Source organism: Ammodytes marinus (assembly GCF_949987685.1).
Source record: "Ammodytes marinus genome assembly, chromosome: 18".
NCBI classification, from domain to species: domain Eukaryota; kingdom Metazoa; phylum Chordata; class Actinopteri; order Uranoscopiformes; family Ammodytidae; genus Ammodytes; species Ammodytes marinus.
The window spans coordinates 16635453-16653673 of record NC_137222.1 but is presented as its reverse complement, the minus strand read 5'-3'; the positions used below and the strand labels follow the sequence as shown (position 1 = coordinate 16653673).

At 42.4% G+C, this 18221-nt stretch overlaps 1 protein-coding gene across 1 annotated transcript in view; it reads right to left on the bottom strand.

Moving 5' to 3' along the window:
* Window positions 1-18221, bottom strand: part of epha5 (EPH receptor A5) — a gene marked incomplete at both ends in the record, with an annotated part of 58295 nt that overhangs the window by 23884 nt on the left and 16190 nt on the right. The window contains 3 exons of the mRNA XM_080047309.1: window positions 3433-3771; window positions 4502-4657; window positions 17447-18167. Coding sequence (XP_079903435.1) covers window positions 3433-3771; window positions 4502-4657; window positions 17447-18167 — 1216 coding nt within the window. The remainder of the gene's footprint in view (window positions 1-3432; window positions 3772-4501; window positions 4658-17446; window positions 18168-18221) is intronic.

Genomic DNA, 18221 nt, shown 5'->3' with positions numbered 1-18221 from the left:
TTAGTTTTTGGAATTAATTTCTACAACCTAGCTGGCCTCCTAATCAAAATGATGCACTGGTGTGGAACGCAAAATCAAACGCAGCCTAAAATATATATGACTTGCATCTTTTGAATTGATAATCAGCATCAGGCTGTAGGAGTGTTTTTGAATGTGCACAAGCAGTCACAGTTGTAGTCAGTGAATCAAATACACACTGGAAAAAAACCATGAGAGAACCAAGTGCCTGTGAGGGCTGCTTTCCTTCCAGTATGTATGTGATTCTACAATGACTTAAAACGTGTAACAATATAGAGCGCAACATAACATAGTCCCAAAAAGCACACAGGAGCATTTAGCGATGTTGTTAGGTTTATCTTTTGACTTGGTCCCCTTACCAATGTTTGAGCTAAGCTAACCTGGATGAGCGACCTATGCCCATTTACACATCACAAATACATGCACAGTTACAGGAATGGTTTATTTCGCCTTTTCTTGAGCTAGAGAGTGAGGCAAAATGCTAAACATGTTGAACCATTTCAGTTCCAGACCGGATTTTTTTTCAGCACACAGCCACACACACAGTTTGGACAGGTAGTGGATCATGAGCTATTGACTGATATAAAAAAAAATATCTTCAACAAGCATTCTCCAGAATCTCACCTTTTCTTTCCTTATCACAACCAACCCATCATTTCTCCTCCACAGTTTGTCCCCTCTGCCGCCACCTCTACCTCCGTCCTGTTGTTCTGTCCTTCTCTTTCACCACTCCCCCTCACCAGTATATAGCAACACTTTATATTATTCAGCAGGTCTTCACAGGGACACTGTGAAATCACCTATTTCACGGCTCCCTTATCGAGTGGGACACATCCCACACATCAAACAACAGATCCTCAGACTTTGTCACAGTTTGAGTCCCCCCCCTGTCCGCTCCATCTCTCACGACTTTTGTCTCTTTATCATGTTTTTACATTTTAACACTCACAAGCAGAAGCACATGGTGAAACACCAATGTTTATACAGATGCTGATCACAGTCATTATTGGATCATTGCATCTGAGATACAGTGGTCGAAGCAGAGTCCATGTACAATTAAAGTGTGTAGTGAAATGATTCCAGGATAAATGTTACAATAGATCGCTCCGATATACTTCGGGAAATCACATAGACCTCCCGTTTCCTAAACTTGCTGCAGTGATCACACCATCAATGTGTGGTCACAAGTGCAGTATTACAGCTTGGTGTCTTGAAATTGTTTAGGAAGGCATCCAAACTCACATTCATGGTTGTGCGGAGGCATTTCGCAGGAGCAGTTGCCTAATGCAACATGTTAAGATACAAATTGTTGTTACTGCTTTTACTTGGCAAGTATAGTTTTTACTCTTGAGGTTACTGTAACTGTTTCATCTGAACACTTTGGATGTGAGCACACATGTTCTGCATTTACGATGCATTGTATTGAATTTCTGTGTTTGGTTCATTGTCGTTCCCAATTAACAAACCTAAGTACTTACCAATGTGGATCATACAATTTTAAGCAAAACTTCACACTCCATTTTCACACCACCTTCATTCAGCCATTTGGCGTCATCACAGGCACAGTGGCAGGGAGTTCAAATAAGTGAGACTAATGTAAAGTTGTGAACGAGGAGCCCTGTTGTGAAATAGCGCCACAAAATAGCCTTTTTGCCATTAGTTATTTTAATATGCAGAACTCATGGTTAAGTTTTTTGCAACAGCCTGATTTGAAGATTGCCAAAACTGTTGATTTTTTAATATAAAATGCCAACACACCATTGTCATTGCTTTTACTTGGTAGGATTCAATGACCACTGCTTGCGTTTAGTTTAAACATGTTGTTATAGTTATCTAATTTAATGTAAATCATGATTGTTTTTCAACCATTTTTGCAAAGTTAAATGTATATTTCGGTACCTGTGTGCATAGTGTGTCACTGTGTTAGTATGAATTCATATGTACTGTATATGTGCTTCCCTATTTGATTGCTGTACACTCCACACACAGTGCTAGTGCTCAGTGCTGCTTCTAGCATGTATTGTATTTCCAGTTTTAAGCAGGAACACTTATCTTATATTAAAAGAAAAAAAAGAGCCTTTACCACACCCAATTTAAAGAGCAACACATTTTCTCTGTCAGTTACTCCGCCAGGCCTATGTAATCTGACGTAATCCCTAATCTCCATTTGGTCCAGTGACTGTCTATCTTTAATCCAACTACGACTCCAGTTAACTGAATGGGAGTTTCTGTGGTGTGCCGTAATCCACTCAGTCTGCTGACAGCCACAGTGACAACACAGTTTTAAAGGCCTGTCACTGCTCTTGACAGTCAGGAAACCATCTGCCTCTCTACACGCACACGGACACACACACAAACACACATGCGCACACACACACACAATCCAGCCTACTACCACTACTATCTATTGACTTTCCAATTAACCATTTGTTCAAAAACAGGACAGGACTTTTTTTTCTCATCCCTCCCCTGTTAGATGCTAAGTCTTGGGGAAAGAGAGGATTGAGCTCATATTTTTCTCATTCAATTACGCTGTGTGAAACCCATTTCATTACAATCAAATATAATAAAAAAAGACTACACATAGCTCCCGTAAACATAAAAATGGGTTCCCAAAGCAGATATGAATTTTAATCTCCGTTTAAAAAAGGAAAGCCAATAAAAGCTTCCAATATTTACAGCTATTGGGGAGCGGTTGGATGCTCTCTTTGTCCAATTATTAGAGTGGTATTTTATGTTTGCCCTCTGCGCTTCTCACTTTAGTGCGGGTTAAGTGGCCTGCTCTGACACACTTTACAGTTGATCAGAATTTGTCTAAGCTGCTCTGCTTTTACAGATAAGACAATATATCTAGCAGCGACAATTTTCTTTAATAAATCCAGAGTCGATGAATACAACTACTTCCCAGCATCAAATGAACATCAGCCTGATTCATTAGTCTTGACAGGCATGCAAAATAACACCTGCTGCCACACAAGACAACCCATACACAGACAGCAAATCAAGAGCGTTTCCAAGCTGCCTTTTCCCAATGACAAATCTGGATGCAAAAGCAAAAATAAAGCAAAAAAAACCTTTCCACTGTGCAACGTTCCCTCATTCAATGAAAGGCAAAATGAATACAGTGACATATTTGTTGGACAAATACTGAGGATAATTTGATCATCTGGTGTCTTTGTTATTCTGTGGCAGTCTCAATAAAGACGAGTGAAAAAATAAATCATTACGAAATGGGGATGATTCCTGTTGTGCAATTCAGAACTGAAGTGTGAGAATGCTGAGGGGGACAGCTGCTGTGGTGCTGATTGGAGAGAGAGAGACCTCATGGGGAGGGAGGGCTGTGTGTGAGTGATTGGCAAAAAATAAAATCAAGTATTGACAGTTGTGACAGTGTGATTCTGGCGCAACCCTTACCTGCCTGATTGGTCGTCACATTGAGTGACACATACTGCTTGGCGTGCTCTTTGGCCAGCTCCGACACCCCGTTGGCAGCCTCCAGAAGGAAGCTGTAGTTGGTGTGTGACTGCAGGTCGGCCACCATCACAGAGGTGTTTGACAGGCCAACGCGCCGGGGCAGAAAGCGTACGTTGGGGCCGCACTCTTCCAGGCCCCTCCCATCCGGTAAGACCCGCCTACACAGGATGTTGTAACGCACGTCCTTCCTGCCGCCCGTCTCCAGGGGAACGGCCCACTCCAGGAAGACGCTGGTCTCGTTGACGTTGGAGATGGCGTTGCGTGGAGCAGAGGGAGGCCCTGAAGGAGATTTGGAGAGCGGGTTAAAAAGAAGTAAAGCAAATATAACAGTGGTTTACAATGTGAGACAGTTAGGATTTCACATGATATCTAATCACAAGAAGCACTAGATATTAAATGTGCCTGCCGCTTGTTGCCAACCTTCTAGCTTGGCATTTGCGGTGCTCCCGATAGGCAGGGATTAAAATGGTATTGACACACAAGTTATGAAGAGGTCAAAGATTTACGGCCAATTAGCTGCCAAGCCCCACCCCCTCTGAAGTTGTTTTGGTCGATGGCGGCCATGTTTTCTGACTGATCTTGCTCATCTTTAATAGGCAAGTGTATCTCAGGCCCATGAGGCTGTGTACCAAGTGTGGTGTCAATTGAGTGTTAATTCAAGACAGAGTTGTGAAATAACCGTTTTTCAGTTGATATAGCAGCATACAAATCCATTGTGGCGGACTTCCCTTGTCTGGCTTTTTTTCATGAGAACATTGAGCTAGACTTGTGTGTGAAATTTCAAGTCAATTGGACTTACGGTGTGAGGGGCTTTGTCTCTCAAACATGCAGTATTCCTTTGGGGCTTAATAACAACGTGTGTCCGATGGCTTAGGAAAATAATATAGCACACCACTCCCGATGGGGACACGCGTTTCAATGATTTTTGCGTTTCTGTGTGTATCGGTGTTTTTCAGTATTGCACATACGGAAAAGAATGCATGAATATGAAAAGCTGTTATATGCTCACGTGTGCAGGCCATGTTGGGAGGGTCGGAGTCGATTTTGTAGTACGCCTCCTCGCAGCTGCAGGCGGTGGCTCCCGTCTGCCTGGCCACACTGTGCGGGGGGCATTTACTGCAGGCCAGGGACTCCAGCAGCGAGCGGTAAAAGCCCGCTCTGCACACTGAGAGACCAGTAGAGAGAGAGAGTGAGAAGATAAGAGTAGACGTACACACAGGAGAGGGAAGGGGGGAGGGGGGGGGGAGGGGTCATGTCGAGAGATGTAAGAGAAGAAAGTAGGGAGAAAAAGCAGGACACCATGGTTAGTTCCTTTGATAAAAAAAGGAGGTCAGCAGCACAGCAGTAGAAGCATGTCCCTTGAGGGCGGTGGTGGGTTGTGTGGAGGTTCCTCATCTAAAATACTACTGTAGTTAAAAAAAAATAAGCATTTGTTGTAGTTTTTCTTTGTTCCTTTAGAAGTGAGAGTTCTTCTTATATGCCTCTAGGGATTATTTCTTTTATCTCTAACCTGTGCAACCCCGCTCTCTTCTTCACGTTTTATTATCTGTACCCAAAAAAAAAAGCTTATTTTTTGTATCCCATTGTTGGGGATTCCCTCCTTACTCAACGTCTTTCAACTCAGTTATTTTGCATTTGCATCTGCTGCACAATACTGTAACCACCATGCCACTAATGTGAAACATATACAAACAAATACAATAAACACACACCTCTCTGAATGTTCTGCCACATAAACCCACGGTTATACGCTGGATCCTAAGTGAAGCAGTTAGACAAGCAGGGAGACACACCTGGAATGTTAACACGGAAGAATACATCAAGAACCTCTGTCGCCATGGCTGCGCCCCCAAGCCAACCAATCAACGACTTATCACGGAATGGTATATTTTTCCTGAATTAGCTGTCGCACCCAGAAGGATTCAAACGGACACACTCAGTAGAGGATGAAATACTAATGGGGTATTATTGGACTTTTGACAAGAGGAGATCCATGCATTTTCTTTGTCCACAGACATTGTGAAGCCAATGACAAACTTGTGGCTTCATTTGTGGAGGGGAGCATTAGACAAAGGAGAGCGGCTCGAAGGTCAGGAGCTGCTGTTTTTACGCTGTGATTAATTGATTAACCGTGATTAAGAACAACATAATTAAACTTCAGATGGGAGAATAAAGAACAGGAGAGAGAGGAAGGTTAAATTAGATGTGAAAAAAGGGGGATGCTGTGAAGAGAAGGGAGGAGGAAGAAAGCCAAGTTTACGAGGGGGGAAATGGGTAAAGGATGAGACAAAGGAGGAGTGGAGGACAGTGTGTGTGTGTGTGTGTGTGTGTGTGTGTGTGTGTGCGTGTGTGTAAGGGTGTTTTAGGCGTTAGGCGGCAATGGCTCTGATTCCCCTTGACGGAACCTTGGACCATTGTCATGGAACATTAGGCCTGAAAAATGCTCCCTCTGCCCTGGATCGCAGTGTGTGTTTCACCTCTGCTTTACACAAACACATGCGCCCATGCCCATGCGCACACACACACACACACACGCACACGCACACAGGAAGCCCTTTAACAAAATGCGCTTGGCGTGCCACACATACCCTAATTATGAGTTGAAGCTCAAGACATTGCTTTTGAGGCATTCATTAAGCTGGCCAAGCTTTGAATGAGCAGATAGTAATACATTTGGCAATTATACATGCTCAACATAGCACAGACAGTTATTTATGCCTGAAGGGTTTAGAGAGATGGTCTGAATCCTTGTTGTTGGCGTCTTTAATTCTTTATTAAAAATGCATAACATGGGTCCATATAGCTGTACTAATGATGACTTACTTTAGTAGCTAAATGTATGTTTTGTATTGCATTTCTACATACTTAATTGTACTGGGTTGCAGCCTAATTATGTACAACTGTATGACTATCACTATGTGTGTGTGTGTGTGTGTGTGTGTGTGTGTGTGTGTGTGTGTGTGTGTGTGTGTGTGCATTCAGCATACAGGGCAGTAGGACACACCTGATCCTTTGTCTGCTTCAGCACCGTTGCCACACGCACATTAATGGCTGCATTCAGATTTATTGCCATAGTCTGGTGTCTAGCTCCCCTTGACTTCATCCTCCAAACCCCCATGGCCATATCAATAAAAATGGGGTGGCAGCTCATTTCACACACACACACACACACACACACACACACACACACACACACACACACACACACACACACACACACACACACACACACACACACACACACACACACACACACACACACACACACACACACACACACACACACACACACACACAGAAGAGGAGTAGAGGATTCAAATCAAGAAGGAGTACTGACAAACTAAAACTAATTTGAGTGATACCCCCCCCCCCCCAAAGAAAAATACAAAAAAAAAAAATCTGCCAATCAACCTGGATGATCAAGCATTGAAGCCTGTTGGCCACAGTCCCCATAAGATATCACTGCTTAGGTACATCTTGTTTGTTTTTCTATTTATTCCACACACAACTGGAGCAAAACATATGATGTTTCTTTTATAATCACAGGAAAAAGTGTCAAACATAAGGATTTGACTTACTGCTTATGCATTGAGTTTGCTGTTACTATAAAAAAAAGACATACCTTCACACCATATAGACATTTGCATAGACACAGCTAATTTTTTCAAATGAGCTGTCAAAGACAAAGTAACACAGTTCTTCTTTCGGATGTTGCAAATGATTAAAAGAACGATATAAACACTTGCAATTAAAATGTGCAAATTGCTGTGAATTAAATGCCGCTTTAATCAAAGTCAATTCCAGTTGACTAATAAGCAGCAGCAGTGTAGATGTTAAGGTATTTATTATCATTAATTCCAGCTCATTTCCATTTAGGATAAATAGATTACACATGATGCCCTACATAGGAAGTGAACATCTAACATGTACATTGAACATGTGTGGAAATTGCTACAAGTGTAATAATAATAATGGATTGGATTTATATAGCGCTTTTCAAGGCACTCAAAGACGCTTTACAGGGTTCCAGGTTCCATTCATTCACACACAGTCATACTGGTGGTGGTAAACTACCATAGTAGCCACAGGGGCAGACTGACGGAAGCGTGGCTGCCATTCAGCGCCTACGGCCCCTCCGACCACCACCTCAAACATACAGCAATCATACACTTTCACACGAGGCAAGGTGGGTGAAGTGTCTTGCCCAAGGACACAACAACCATGACACAGGTGGCAGAGCGGGGATCGAACCGCCAACCCTTGGATCATTGGCCAACCCGCTTAACCACCTGAGCCACGGTTGCCCCATCAACAATCATGTCATGTCTAACAACACAAGTGTGTGTTGTTAGACATGACATGATATTGTGAGCGCATATTACTGCTTAGTTGTATAATGGTAAATCTTTGAAGTTATTCACTTAAATATGTGTATAAACATGTTTCCACACACAGGCGAAAAGGCAGCATAGAGGTCAGGGTAGCTTGCTTACATGGGGTAAAGCAATTCAAAAGCTACAACAAGTGAATAAGAACATGTAAGTTCAGTATGGAATCTTAGCGCAAACCAAGGCTGAAGGGCAACCTTAAAGTCTTCCATAAGGACAGACATGTAAGTTGAATACATGTAATTTAAATGGCAAGTGGATCACTTTGGATATAACTTTATCATGTACACACACACTATCTACTACCATAGTAAAATCAAGGGTGTTGGTCCAAAATACAGACCTATATTTAGATATTGTGTGCATTAAACCGTTCCATTTTTGAAAATGTGTTGTATACAGTATATACGGATTAAATGGATTATCCTTTTATGAAAATAACTTGGGTGATCCCATTATGTTATATAGAGTCATTATAGTTCCTATTTTCTTTGTTTAACTCAATCATCTCTTCATTACTCATCCTGTTTGATTTCCAACAATGAAACGTTTCCAGGTGCACGGCAGGCGGGCTGTTAGATCTTTATATCGCTTCCCTTGGTGGAATTAGTTATGGTCATGGCTGGTTGACTGGAATGGCTCATTCCTCATTGTGAATGCAACTTGAATAGACAGCGTTGGTGGTGTGAGTGTGTGTCTGTGTGTGTGTGTTGCCCTTGGGCAAGCTGTCTTTTAGATGCCACGCAGCTCCTAATGCACAGCACAAAGGGTAATAGGTAATTAATATGCAATACACACGGATGTGCCTGCATGCATTTGTGTGTGTGTAGGGTTCTGTGTGTGAGGTTAATACGTAATTAATATGCATCACACAGTGGCATCCCGGGCAATTAAGGATCCAGCGGTGTCCATTGATGCTTCTTAACGAGCGTCCTCTTTAATTGGAAACATTTCATAGTAAACATGTTGATTTATATGATGGCTGTCGTTTGGCGGGATTAGAGGGAGTAAGCGATTCAGGCAGAGGGAGAGAGACATACTTGAAGGGGGGAGGGGGATATAAAACAAGTTAGAGTCAAGGGCTCCATACTGTGTATCTACAGAATGGATACTCATGCATAGTATTTTTGGATTGATACAAAGTATAGAACCAATGGCAATGTATAACTTATTATTGGCTTATTACTTGCAATATTATGTGAGTTGCATTTGAATGTTATGAAGTAGCAAACACACATACCCAACTAATGTTCAGGGTAACCACAATGCGTACTTAATACCACTACCTACCTAACCAACTCTCAAACGTCAGATTTCACTTCTGATCAGACAGGACTTCACATTAAGACAAAATAATAACAAGAAAACAAACAGCTCCCAGTATTGGTTGGACGTGACATTCACTCATATTTCCATCTTTCCTGTTGCTCTCCCAACTGTACACAGATCCAGCAGGATTGACACTAAAGTAAACTTTTACAGAAGAAAAATACAAAAATGGTGAGTCTGAATTCCAATACAATGCCTCTGTGGTTAACAGATACTATTGTGAACCAATAAACCAGGCAAGGAAACACAGTAAATATCCTTTTCCTGTATTTGTCCCACAGCGCGCTACTGGCCTAAGGAACATAAACACAGCCTGTGTGTGCCTATTCGTGTGTGCATGAATGAAGGGGTGGTACCTTCACGTATTACTGTTGAAGTACTGCGTTTGTGTGCATGCCTATGCATGTGTGCTTGTGTGTGTGCAGATGCATGCTCATATTTGTGTACGCCTGTGTGTGAACACAAACAAAGCCAGATGATAATACCATAATAATATACAATCGAGTCAATGGGGTTTTCCTGTCTGTTGGATGCCAGAGCAGGTCATTGTTCAACACCCACTTATTCTCACAATCTGGCCAAAGGCAGAAACCAAGAGGTCAAATAGGTCAAAACAAGCTTTCAAACATTAACCGATTTATGGCTCTGGGGAAAGTCGGCTGAGATTAAATATTAACAATACATCATAATGATAAATCAAGTGTTACGATATGCTGACCAGATGTGTTGGGAAATAAATCAAGATACTGAACAACAATGACACCAGACTACATATTATATCATGCTTTCAGCATTTAGCTGACACTCCACGAAAAGACCAACAATTCTATACACAAATTGCAGACACCCACAAAACAGGTGTACAAAGGTCGGGATCTCAGTGCCATTTCAACACTCCAGAGACATGTGACCTCAACCAAAGGTGTAGAGCTGTCAGGTCAGACGTACATGGGAAATGCATGCGCATGAATGTGATTCATTGAATCATTTTGACCCATTTAAATAGGTATGCAGAATTTATTTTTGTTATATATGCACTTTTGTCTAGACACACATCTGCAGATGCACATGTGGCAAGATACAAGTCCTACCTTAAATGTACCCAATGCATGCTGATACACTATTTTAAGTATGTACATTCCAGTGAAATTGTGTTAAGTATTTTTTTAATCAACCAGATTATCAGATAATGTAGAGGCATTTACAGACCTTTCAGTACAATAAAGTACAGTGGAAATGTATCGACACAGTTGTTTACCTTGTACAATGGCTGTATATGTCCAAATGTCCCTAATGCAGCATGGCATAATATTAAACGTTTCTAGACAAGGTAAAAGGAAAGACACGTCAACAGTGCGCAACGGCTGTAAAATTGTAATAGCTTTGTAAACTATAACTGCATCACTCCTAGCCAACTGAACGCATCACAAGTGTCCATAAATACCAGTCTAACCAGTCCTACAGTCCACCACTGTCTGTGACTCTGGAGACGACCAGGCTCTCAAGGAAAGAGGCTGGCTCTGGTGAATGAAGCCTGTTATTAATATTTCACCTACTGACGGAATGTGTGTGTGTGTTTTGTACTTGTATCGTTGTGAGGACAGTGTGGCCGGACACATTTCTTCAAATATGTGTTTGAGGGTGTAGTTTCGGTTTTAGCGGATGGCTTAGAATTAGGTTCAGGTTACGTTTAGGGTAATTGGGGTCAAGTATCTTGGTGCAATATGTTGTTAAGGGCTGGTGTTAGGGCGCTTGGAAATGCACTTTGTCAATTAGGCTCCTCACAAGTACAGACAAGAAACATGTACATTCGCCGGGGGAAGGGAGGAAGTACTTCGGGGGAAAGTCAGTTTACCCAACAAGCACTCAGGAAGCACTTTAGTTGTCATGACAGCATCACCACGTTGAGATGATGGGGGGGATGGAGAGGGGGGTGGGTAGAAAGATGGAGGAGAGAACGAGAGAGAGAGAGAGAGATGCAGGAGGAGAGTAGAGAGTGAGAGAGAGCAGTGGAAGAAACCAGTAGAAGCTTCCAATTGAACAAAGATCTAAAAAGATGAATGGTGACTCTCAGAACAGTAAATTAATTTGATTCATTTTTAAAGGAGATGATGGAATCAAAGAGGCTTCCTGCCACGTGCAGATTTTTGTCCAATCATTCACCATGCTGTTCAACTCAGAGATGAGGGAACGGCTATATTTGGAAGGGTGACTGAATACTGTTACAGTAACTCATGATCAAAAGTTAAGGATGCATCCATGGCTGGGGGATAATACTGTATCGCTAAAAGATTTGTTTTCATATTTCCCATCATCCTCTATAGTGGAAAACCATAATGTTTGGTTGGAAATAAACTTTTATTTTAAATTGTGTAGATTGAATATTCTAAATTTGTTGGTTTTGAAAATGTTGTAGTGGACAATGCTTTTTTTTTCTTGCCTATAACTGTGTACCATAAATCCTAAAACACAAAAATTCTAAATTATTTTCTAACAGTAAAGGATAAACATAAGGCATCCCAAAACAAAATGGTGTTGGAACGCTGATCCTTATCAATGCATATTCCTATCATCATATTGAAATAGCGGATACCGCCATGACCACGTGTGTGCGCTTCTCTTTGTGTTATGCAAGCGACTGAAATACCCTTGTCACCACACCGTCAACCGCAAGCCCCAAACAGTGCAAGTGTGAGCCGCTCGTTGGCCCATCCTGCGATTCCCTGGAGGGGGTGGAAGGCAGAAAGCTTCCTCACATTACTTCAGCGGTGAGACACTTTCTGAAGGCACCACCAGCACTGTGAACTGATCGAGTTTGACATGTGCTGCAGTGACGTCTGACAGGCAGGCCAACACAGGACCATCAGGGGAGCTCTGGCACCGAAACAAAGTATTGTCAAGGGGGAAATCCAGAACTAACCATGACACACTTACTTAGATTGTATGAAATGCTACATGCTTTTGTTTAGTTTTTTTAAGATACCAGTGAGCGGCGCTTTGTATTTTGATGCAGTTGTTTTAAAATCGATGACATCATCAATCGTCCTCCTTTTCACTTGCATCCTCTCTCCCGCTGTCAACCCTTTTTTCCTCTCCTCGGCTTACTCTTCCCCTCCCCCCCAAAGTCACTTCCTCTCTTTCTTTCTTCCCCTGACTTCTATGCCCATCCACAGTGCAAGTCTTCTTTTCTTCTGTCACGTGAGTCCGGTAGTAGCCTGAATCCCAACATTACAAAGCTGTCATTCCCACAATCTATTCAGCCCTTATTCCATCGTTCCAACATCCAGTTAAATCCATATTCCATCATCATCCCACTATGTAATTTAGCTCTCTTACTATCATCACAACGTTTCACTCAGCTTATAAGGCCATTACCACATCATTCAAGGAATCCTTATCCCAGCTTATATTACATTACATCTTTGAGCAACCATTGAAATTTTTTTTTTGGGTGCTCAATACCACTGTTTCCACTCAAAATGCCATTATTCAAGCAACCCCTTACCCTCTTATGCTATACCATTTGCTTTAATGGTATTAATGTATGGTTCTGATGTAATTTCAGGGTTTGCAGCGATGTTAACGGTTGAACTATATTGTGTAAAGAGTGAGGGGGAAAAAATATTGTCTTTTTTTTTATATACAATATGGATGCCAGGAAAAGTTTTTTTTTTTTTGCCAAGGGAGCAACACATGGAAATCCCAATAAACAATTTCAACATTTCTATCGCATTGAACCATTCTGCCACTGAGTGAGTTTACAGGAACATCCTAGTTGTGATCAGGCTTTTGAATTATCCTCTTCAAGTGTTTGCACCAACAAAGCTTTGAGAACTCTATACTCATTTCAATAGAGTGTGTCATGTACAGTTAACACCATATCCAGGTTTCTGAGCAGTGTGTTATAGAAAATAATTGAGAGGAATTGACTGAGGATAATGTTGAAAAGGATAAAAAAAATAAAAACAGATTTATCATGTTCTGTGTAAGTGTCGTAGCCTGAATATGATCCAAACCGTTCTGTATAGTCTACTCCATGTAGCTATTATTTTTTATAAAACCCCACATTCAGTTTAAACATTATTCCGATGTTCCGTTCAGCTATCATTCCCACATTCCCCTAGTATCTATTCAGCCTCAAGTCACATCTGCGAGGATGAACTCAATCTACAATACCCTCCTTCCTCCTCATCATCTATCTCTCCATCCATCTGCCCACTTCCATCCTCGGTTATCCCTCCTTCTATCGCTCTATCTCCACTAAAACAACACTCATCCGTCTCTCTGCCCTCACACCCCGTGGTGAGAAATCTTCCAATATATCTTGCGTCGCCCCTGTTTTGCCATCACTTCTCCAATCTGTAATCCTCCCATCCTTCCTTCCGTCGATCTATCCATCCATCTAACTCGTGGGTGTGCCCCCCCCCCCACTCCCTCCCCCCATTCTCCCTCTTCAGTCTCGCTGGGTCGACAGTGCCGGAGGCCATCGGCAATTACTCCGGCTCAAGCATGTGCCTACATCCATACATCACACACACAACGACAAACCTTTAGATGTCATTTAACACAATAGTATCTCTGGTAAGAATGGATCACCAGAAGCTTTATATGTTAATATACTTACTTTCTATGATTTTTTTTTGTCTCTTGCTACGCTAACACTTAAAAACCTTAAAAAAAATTCTGGACAATAGCGGAACAAAGCAGTAAAGAACAACACAAATCAAACAATGCATTCCTGTGACAGTGACAATGTTTTTGTCCAGCGCACTTCAGTAGTTCCAATGTGGAAACCCCTGACCCTGTGCAGGAGTATAGTCGTGGACTGGTTTTCATAAATACAGATGTACTGAGTACTTTTAGCAAGGGACGTGTGTATGTGGATGAGAGAGAGAGGGGGAGGGTAAAAAAGACAGTTGAATAGAGAAAGATGGCATAGATTTTTAAAGGGGGAAAGGAGAGGGAAGTGAAAGGCACTTGCAAGAGTGTAAATGACAGGAGAGTGCTAATGAAGGTGGCAGATATAAGGTGGATGAGAAAAAAACGGAAGGATGGGGAGGCAATCAATGATAGGTAGTCACGGAAAGATAAAACGAGAGAAATAAAGCATAAAAGAAAGAATTGTGAGAGAGAAAGATGGGGGAAAGGAGAAATTGAGGTACAACAGACCTGAAAACAAAGAGGAGTAAGAATGAAACGGAAACGAAGGAATAAAAAGACAAAGGAAGAGGAGAAAGAGCCGTCCGTAAACGACTTCTATCCCACATTCACAAAGGCAGCGTTAAATCATGCTCTACCAGGCAGCACACACACACACCACCCAGCCAACACAGCCAGGATACGCACAGGCAACCTTTCTCACATGCACGCATCGTATACCTGGAAATCCATTGCTTCACGGTCTACTGTAGGACTAAGCGTGCCTAAAGCGCTAAGTGAAAAAGGCTGAACAAAGTTATAGAATACAAATGTGTTCATTCACAATGGTGTATGCATTTTAAAACACGCCGATATTCACCGACGGGTCAAAACAAGACATAATAGAATGACAATTAAATCACCACACGCAGCGCAGGCTTTTTGAAAATCCAGATCAGCAGATGTTCAAGGCTTCCACATCTAAAAAGGCAACCACACACATCACCCCCCCCCCCCCTCCCCCCAGCAAACAAGAAAAATAGACTGGATACTAAATACTATAAATACTATACTCCTCCTCGCAGTATGGCGTCCAGGCTGCTCGGATTGGAACACTTCACACTCTGATGTGAGTGATTGAAACGCACATGAAAAAGTGTTTGCTAAAGCCGTGGCGGGAGCACATATGGTTACAAAGCTGAGTGAGGGGAAACCCTGCCACGTTTTCCCTCTGTAGACAGTTTCAAAGGCTCAGTTTAATGTTCTCATCTGCATAACAATAAATGAAATCATCATGTAACGTCCCTAATTGCCAGGAGTTTTTCCAATACCCCGACAGCTAACTGTTAAGTTTGTTTACTTCATTTTTGCTGTACATATGGACAGCAACTAAAGAGAACCAGTGATGTTTTTATACTAGAATGTAGAACTAATGGCACATATTTGCATATCAGACAACTTTTGTAAAACTCCTTCAATTGAAAATCAAAACGTTGTTCTGTTGCAAGAAAACAGACAAAAACAGCCCATTGGGGAGGGGGGGGGAGGGGCTGTCAGCTTCTTGCAATACATGTTGGCAGGGTCAGATTTGAACACTGCATGTGTCATCAAAATAACACCACTCACAGACCTTTGTGGATAAGGGTATAAAGGGAAGGCCACATGTTAGCTGTCTCTTTTAAACTCAGTCTACACCTGAACAGACTCAATGTCTCACAAAACAAAACCACTGTAATAATCTTTGCTGTTAAAGACTTATAAAGTATTTGTATCAATGGTAAGGGGATGATAAAGCATTAAAAAGTCACTATATTGACATCTAACCGTCTTACCATTGTGGATAAAAGCATTTGGCATACTGTCATCAGCACATTTGGAAAGTGGAAAAATGGCTTCTTCCATGTTGCCTTTAGCTTCTGTTGTATGATAAATATGCACAGTATGCAAGTGTGTATTACAAAATGTTTACATGCTTAATTTTGCTTATCAAGCAAGCATGCTTTTTAAATCTATCTTTTTTTTCGGTGTTAGGTACAATGTTGACTGTGGTCACCACCTTAGTTAAATTTCATAATTTAAATTCAACATAATGTGGCCCACAGCTAAGACTGATGGGAATGTTATGTCTGTGTTAAGTCATAAACCAAATGATTGAACAAATGCAAATTCTAACCTGATGATAGCACTAGAGGAAGGCATCACCAAAGCTATTGTAATGTTTCCTGAGGGACACATGACTAATCTAATCATAAAATTACATATCGATCCACTCAGTAGTTGTTGATTATATTTTAGACTGACCAACAAAAAGTCAACATGTAGTTATTACGCGGCACCGGTAAACAGCACCCAATACAGAATGAGCTCTTGTGTGGAAAGGCCACAGATCTGTAACAGTCTGTGTGACTTTACAGTGTGTGGCAGTATATGACTCCAGGCAGGGCCAATAGCATATACTGACAGCTATGTCCTAATGATCTCCCTGCAGAAACTCCACGTCCAACCCAGTTAAACAATGGATGATGCAATCTTTTTGTGAGACAAAGCTGACAAAGGTTCTAAGAATTTTGACTATAATGAACCAATGATGGCTATGCATGTGAAATACTCCCTGGAAACACTGCTCTCCTCCTTCTCATTACGTTTATTAGACTACACACACACACACACACACACTCACTCATACACATATGCACATGCATTGTGCTGTTTGTAGTCGAGCATATGAGACCAATCTTTCAGTCCATCGCATGAGACTGACACTTCATCAGCAGGGCTTTGTGTGGAGAGGTTAGAAAAACAATCAAGCTCAACCAAATAATCACACATTTCAACATCCCGTACCACACAATGCCATGCCGCTGTGTAATAACCACTCTGTGGATTTCTATTCTGAAATTTCTCTATTCCACTCGGAGCTGCTCTCGGTTAGACTCGAGTAGTAGTCTAGTGTGCAAGTCTGAAAATTGAGTAATTTAAAAGACAGCACAGAGGAAGATTGGAGAAGAGTGGAGGAGAGAAAATAGAGAGGCCCTGCAGTGCCCGTGGAAATGGCAGTTAAGGTCGGGCGATGGGAATGTTTGGGCTCGAGTCAGGAGCAGAACAGAGACTGTGTGAGAGCGGCAAAGTGCTGCAGGGCTCAGGGGAATACCCTCCACTAAGCTTGAGAGAGAACTCACACACACACACACACACACATACACACACACACACACACACACACACACACACACACACACACACAAAGACACACAGTAAGAAACACTCTTAGTAACAGTATAACAAGATCCGTGCGCACACTCAAGCGCACAATACTAAAAACAAACATGTTGTGCATGGATATAAAAATAAACAAAGGCGGCGAACATAGCAACCCAAATGTGCCTGTACACTGGACAAAGATTTCAAAAGGTAAAAAGCCACAAATTCTCATCATTTTCATGATCAGTTCGCCAATTTTGCTTAAGAAATTACACAAATGACTAGCTGATTTACCAAATGTATCGCTGACAGATTGTTGGTAAATTAATGAATCAATAAACTAATTGTTAAGCACTACCCCACACACATACTCCCAACCACTTTTTTATTTATTTTACCTTGACAGGATCCGTTGATCTCCTCGAACCCCGGCTGGCACACGCACTTCCCGATGGGCACCAGCCACTCTCCCTCCGTGCTGCAATGCATCCTGGGAGGCTCGTACAAGGGCAGGGAGTTATTGACGCAGCGGCCCACCACCTCCACCAGCTGCGACGCCTCCGAGCCCGGGATGGTGTCTGCGAACTCGGCCAAGCTCTTCACCAGAAAGGGGCAGCGCTTGTAGAAGACGCGCACCGACACCAGAGCGATGCACGCGCCCAAATCCTGAAAGGCCAGGTAGATGCCCTTTCGCGTCAGGGGGCCCAAATCTCTGACTTCCGTGTTGAGCTTCATGACTCGATCCCCTAGGTCCAGCTCTGTGAAGCTCTCGTCGGCCGCTATGGTGTCTATCTTGATGTATCTGCTCTCCTTCATGGCCCTGTCTTCCTCTTCCGTCATGCCCGTTCCGTCTCTCATTTCTCCCTCCTCCATTTCCTCTTCGTACCCGTTGGTTTCATAGTAGTACATGTTAAAGGTCTCTTTACAGGTGCCCACCCCGCCTGGCAGGCTGTTGCAGTCCCTCAGGGTGAACTTGAGCTCGATGAAGACCCGCTGGGCGCCCTCCGTCAGGATCCAGTTGGTGTGCAGCCAGTTGTTCTGGTTCTGCTCCATCACCCGGCACACTTGGTAGGTGTGGATGGGAGCGTAGTCCTCGTCCACTTCGCCGATCTCCTCCCACTGTAAGGTAGAGAAGAGAGGGTGGTTAATTAATACAGAGGACAAAAAAAGTGG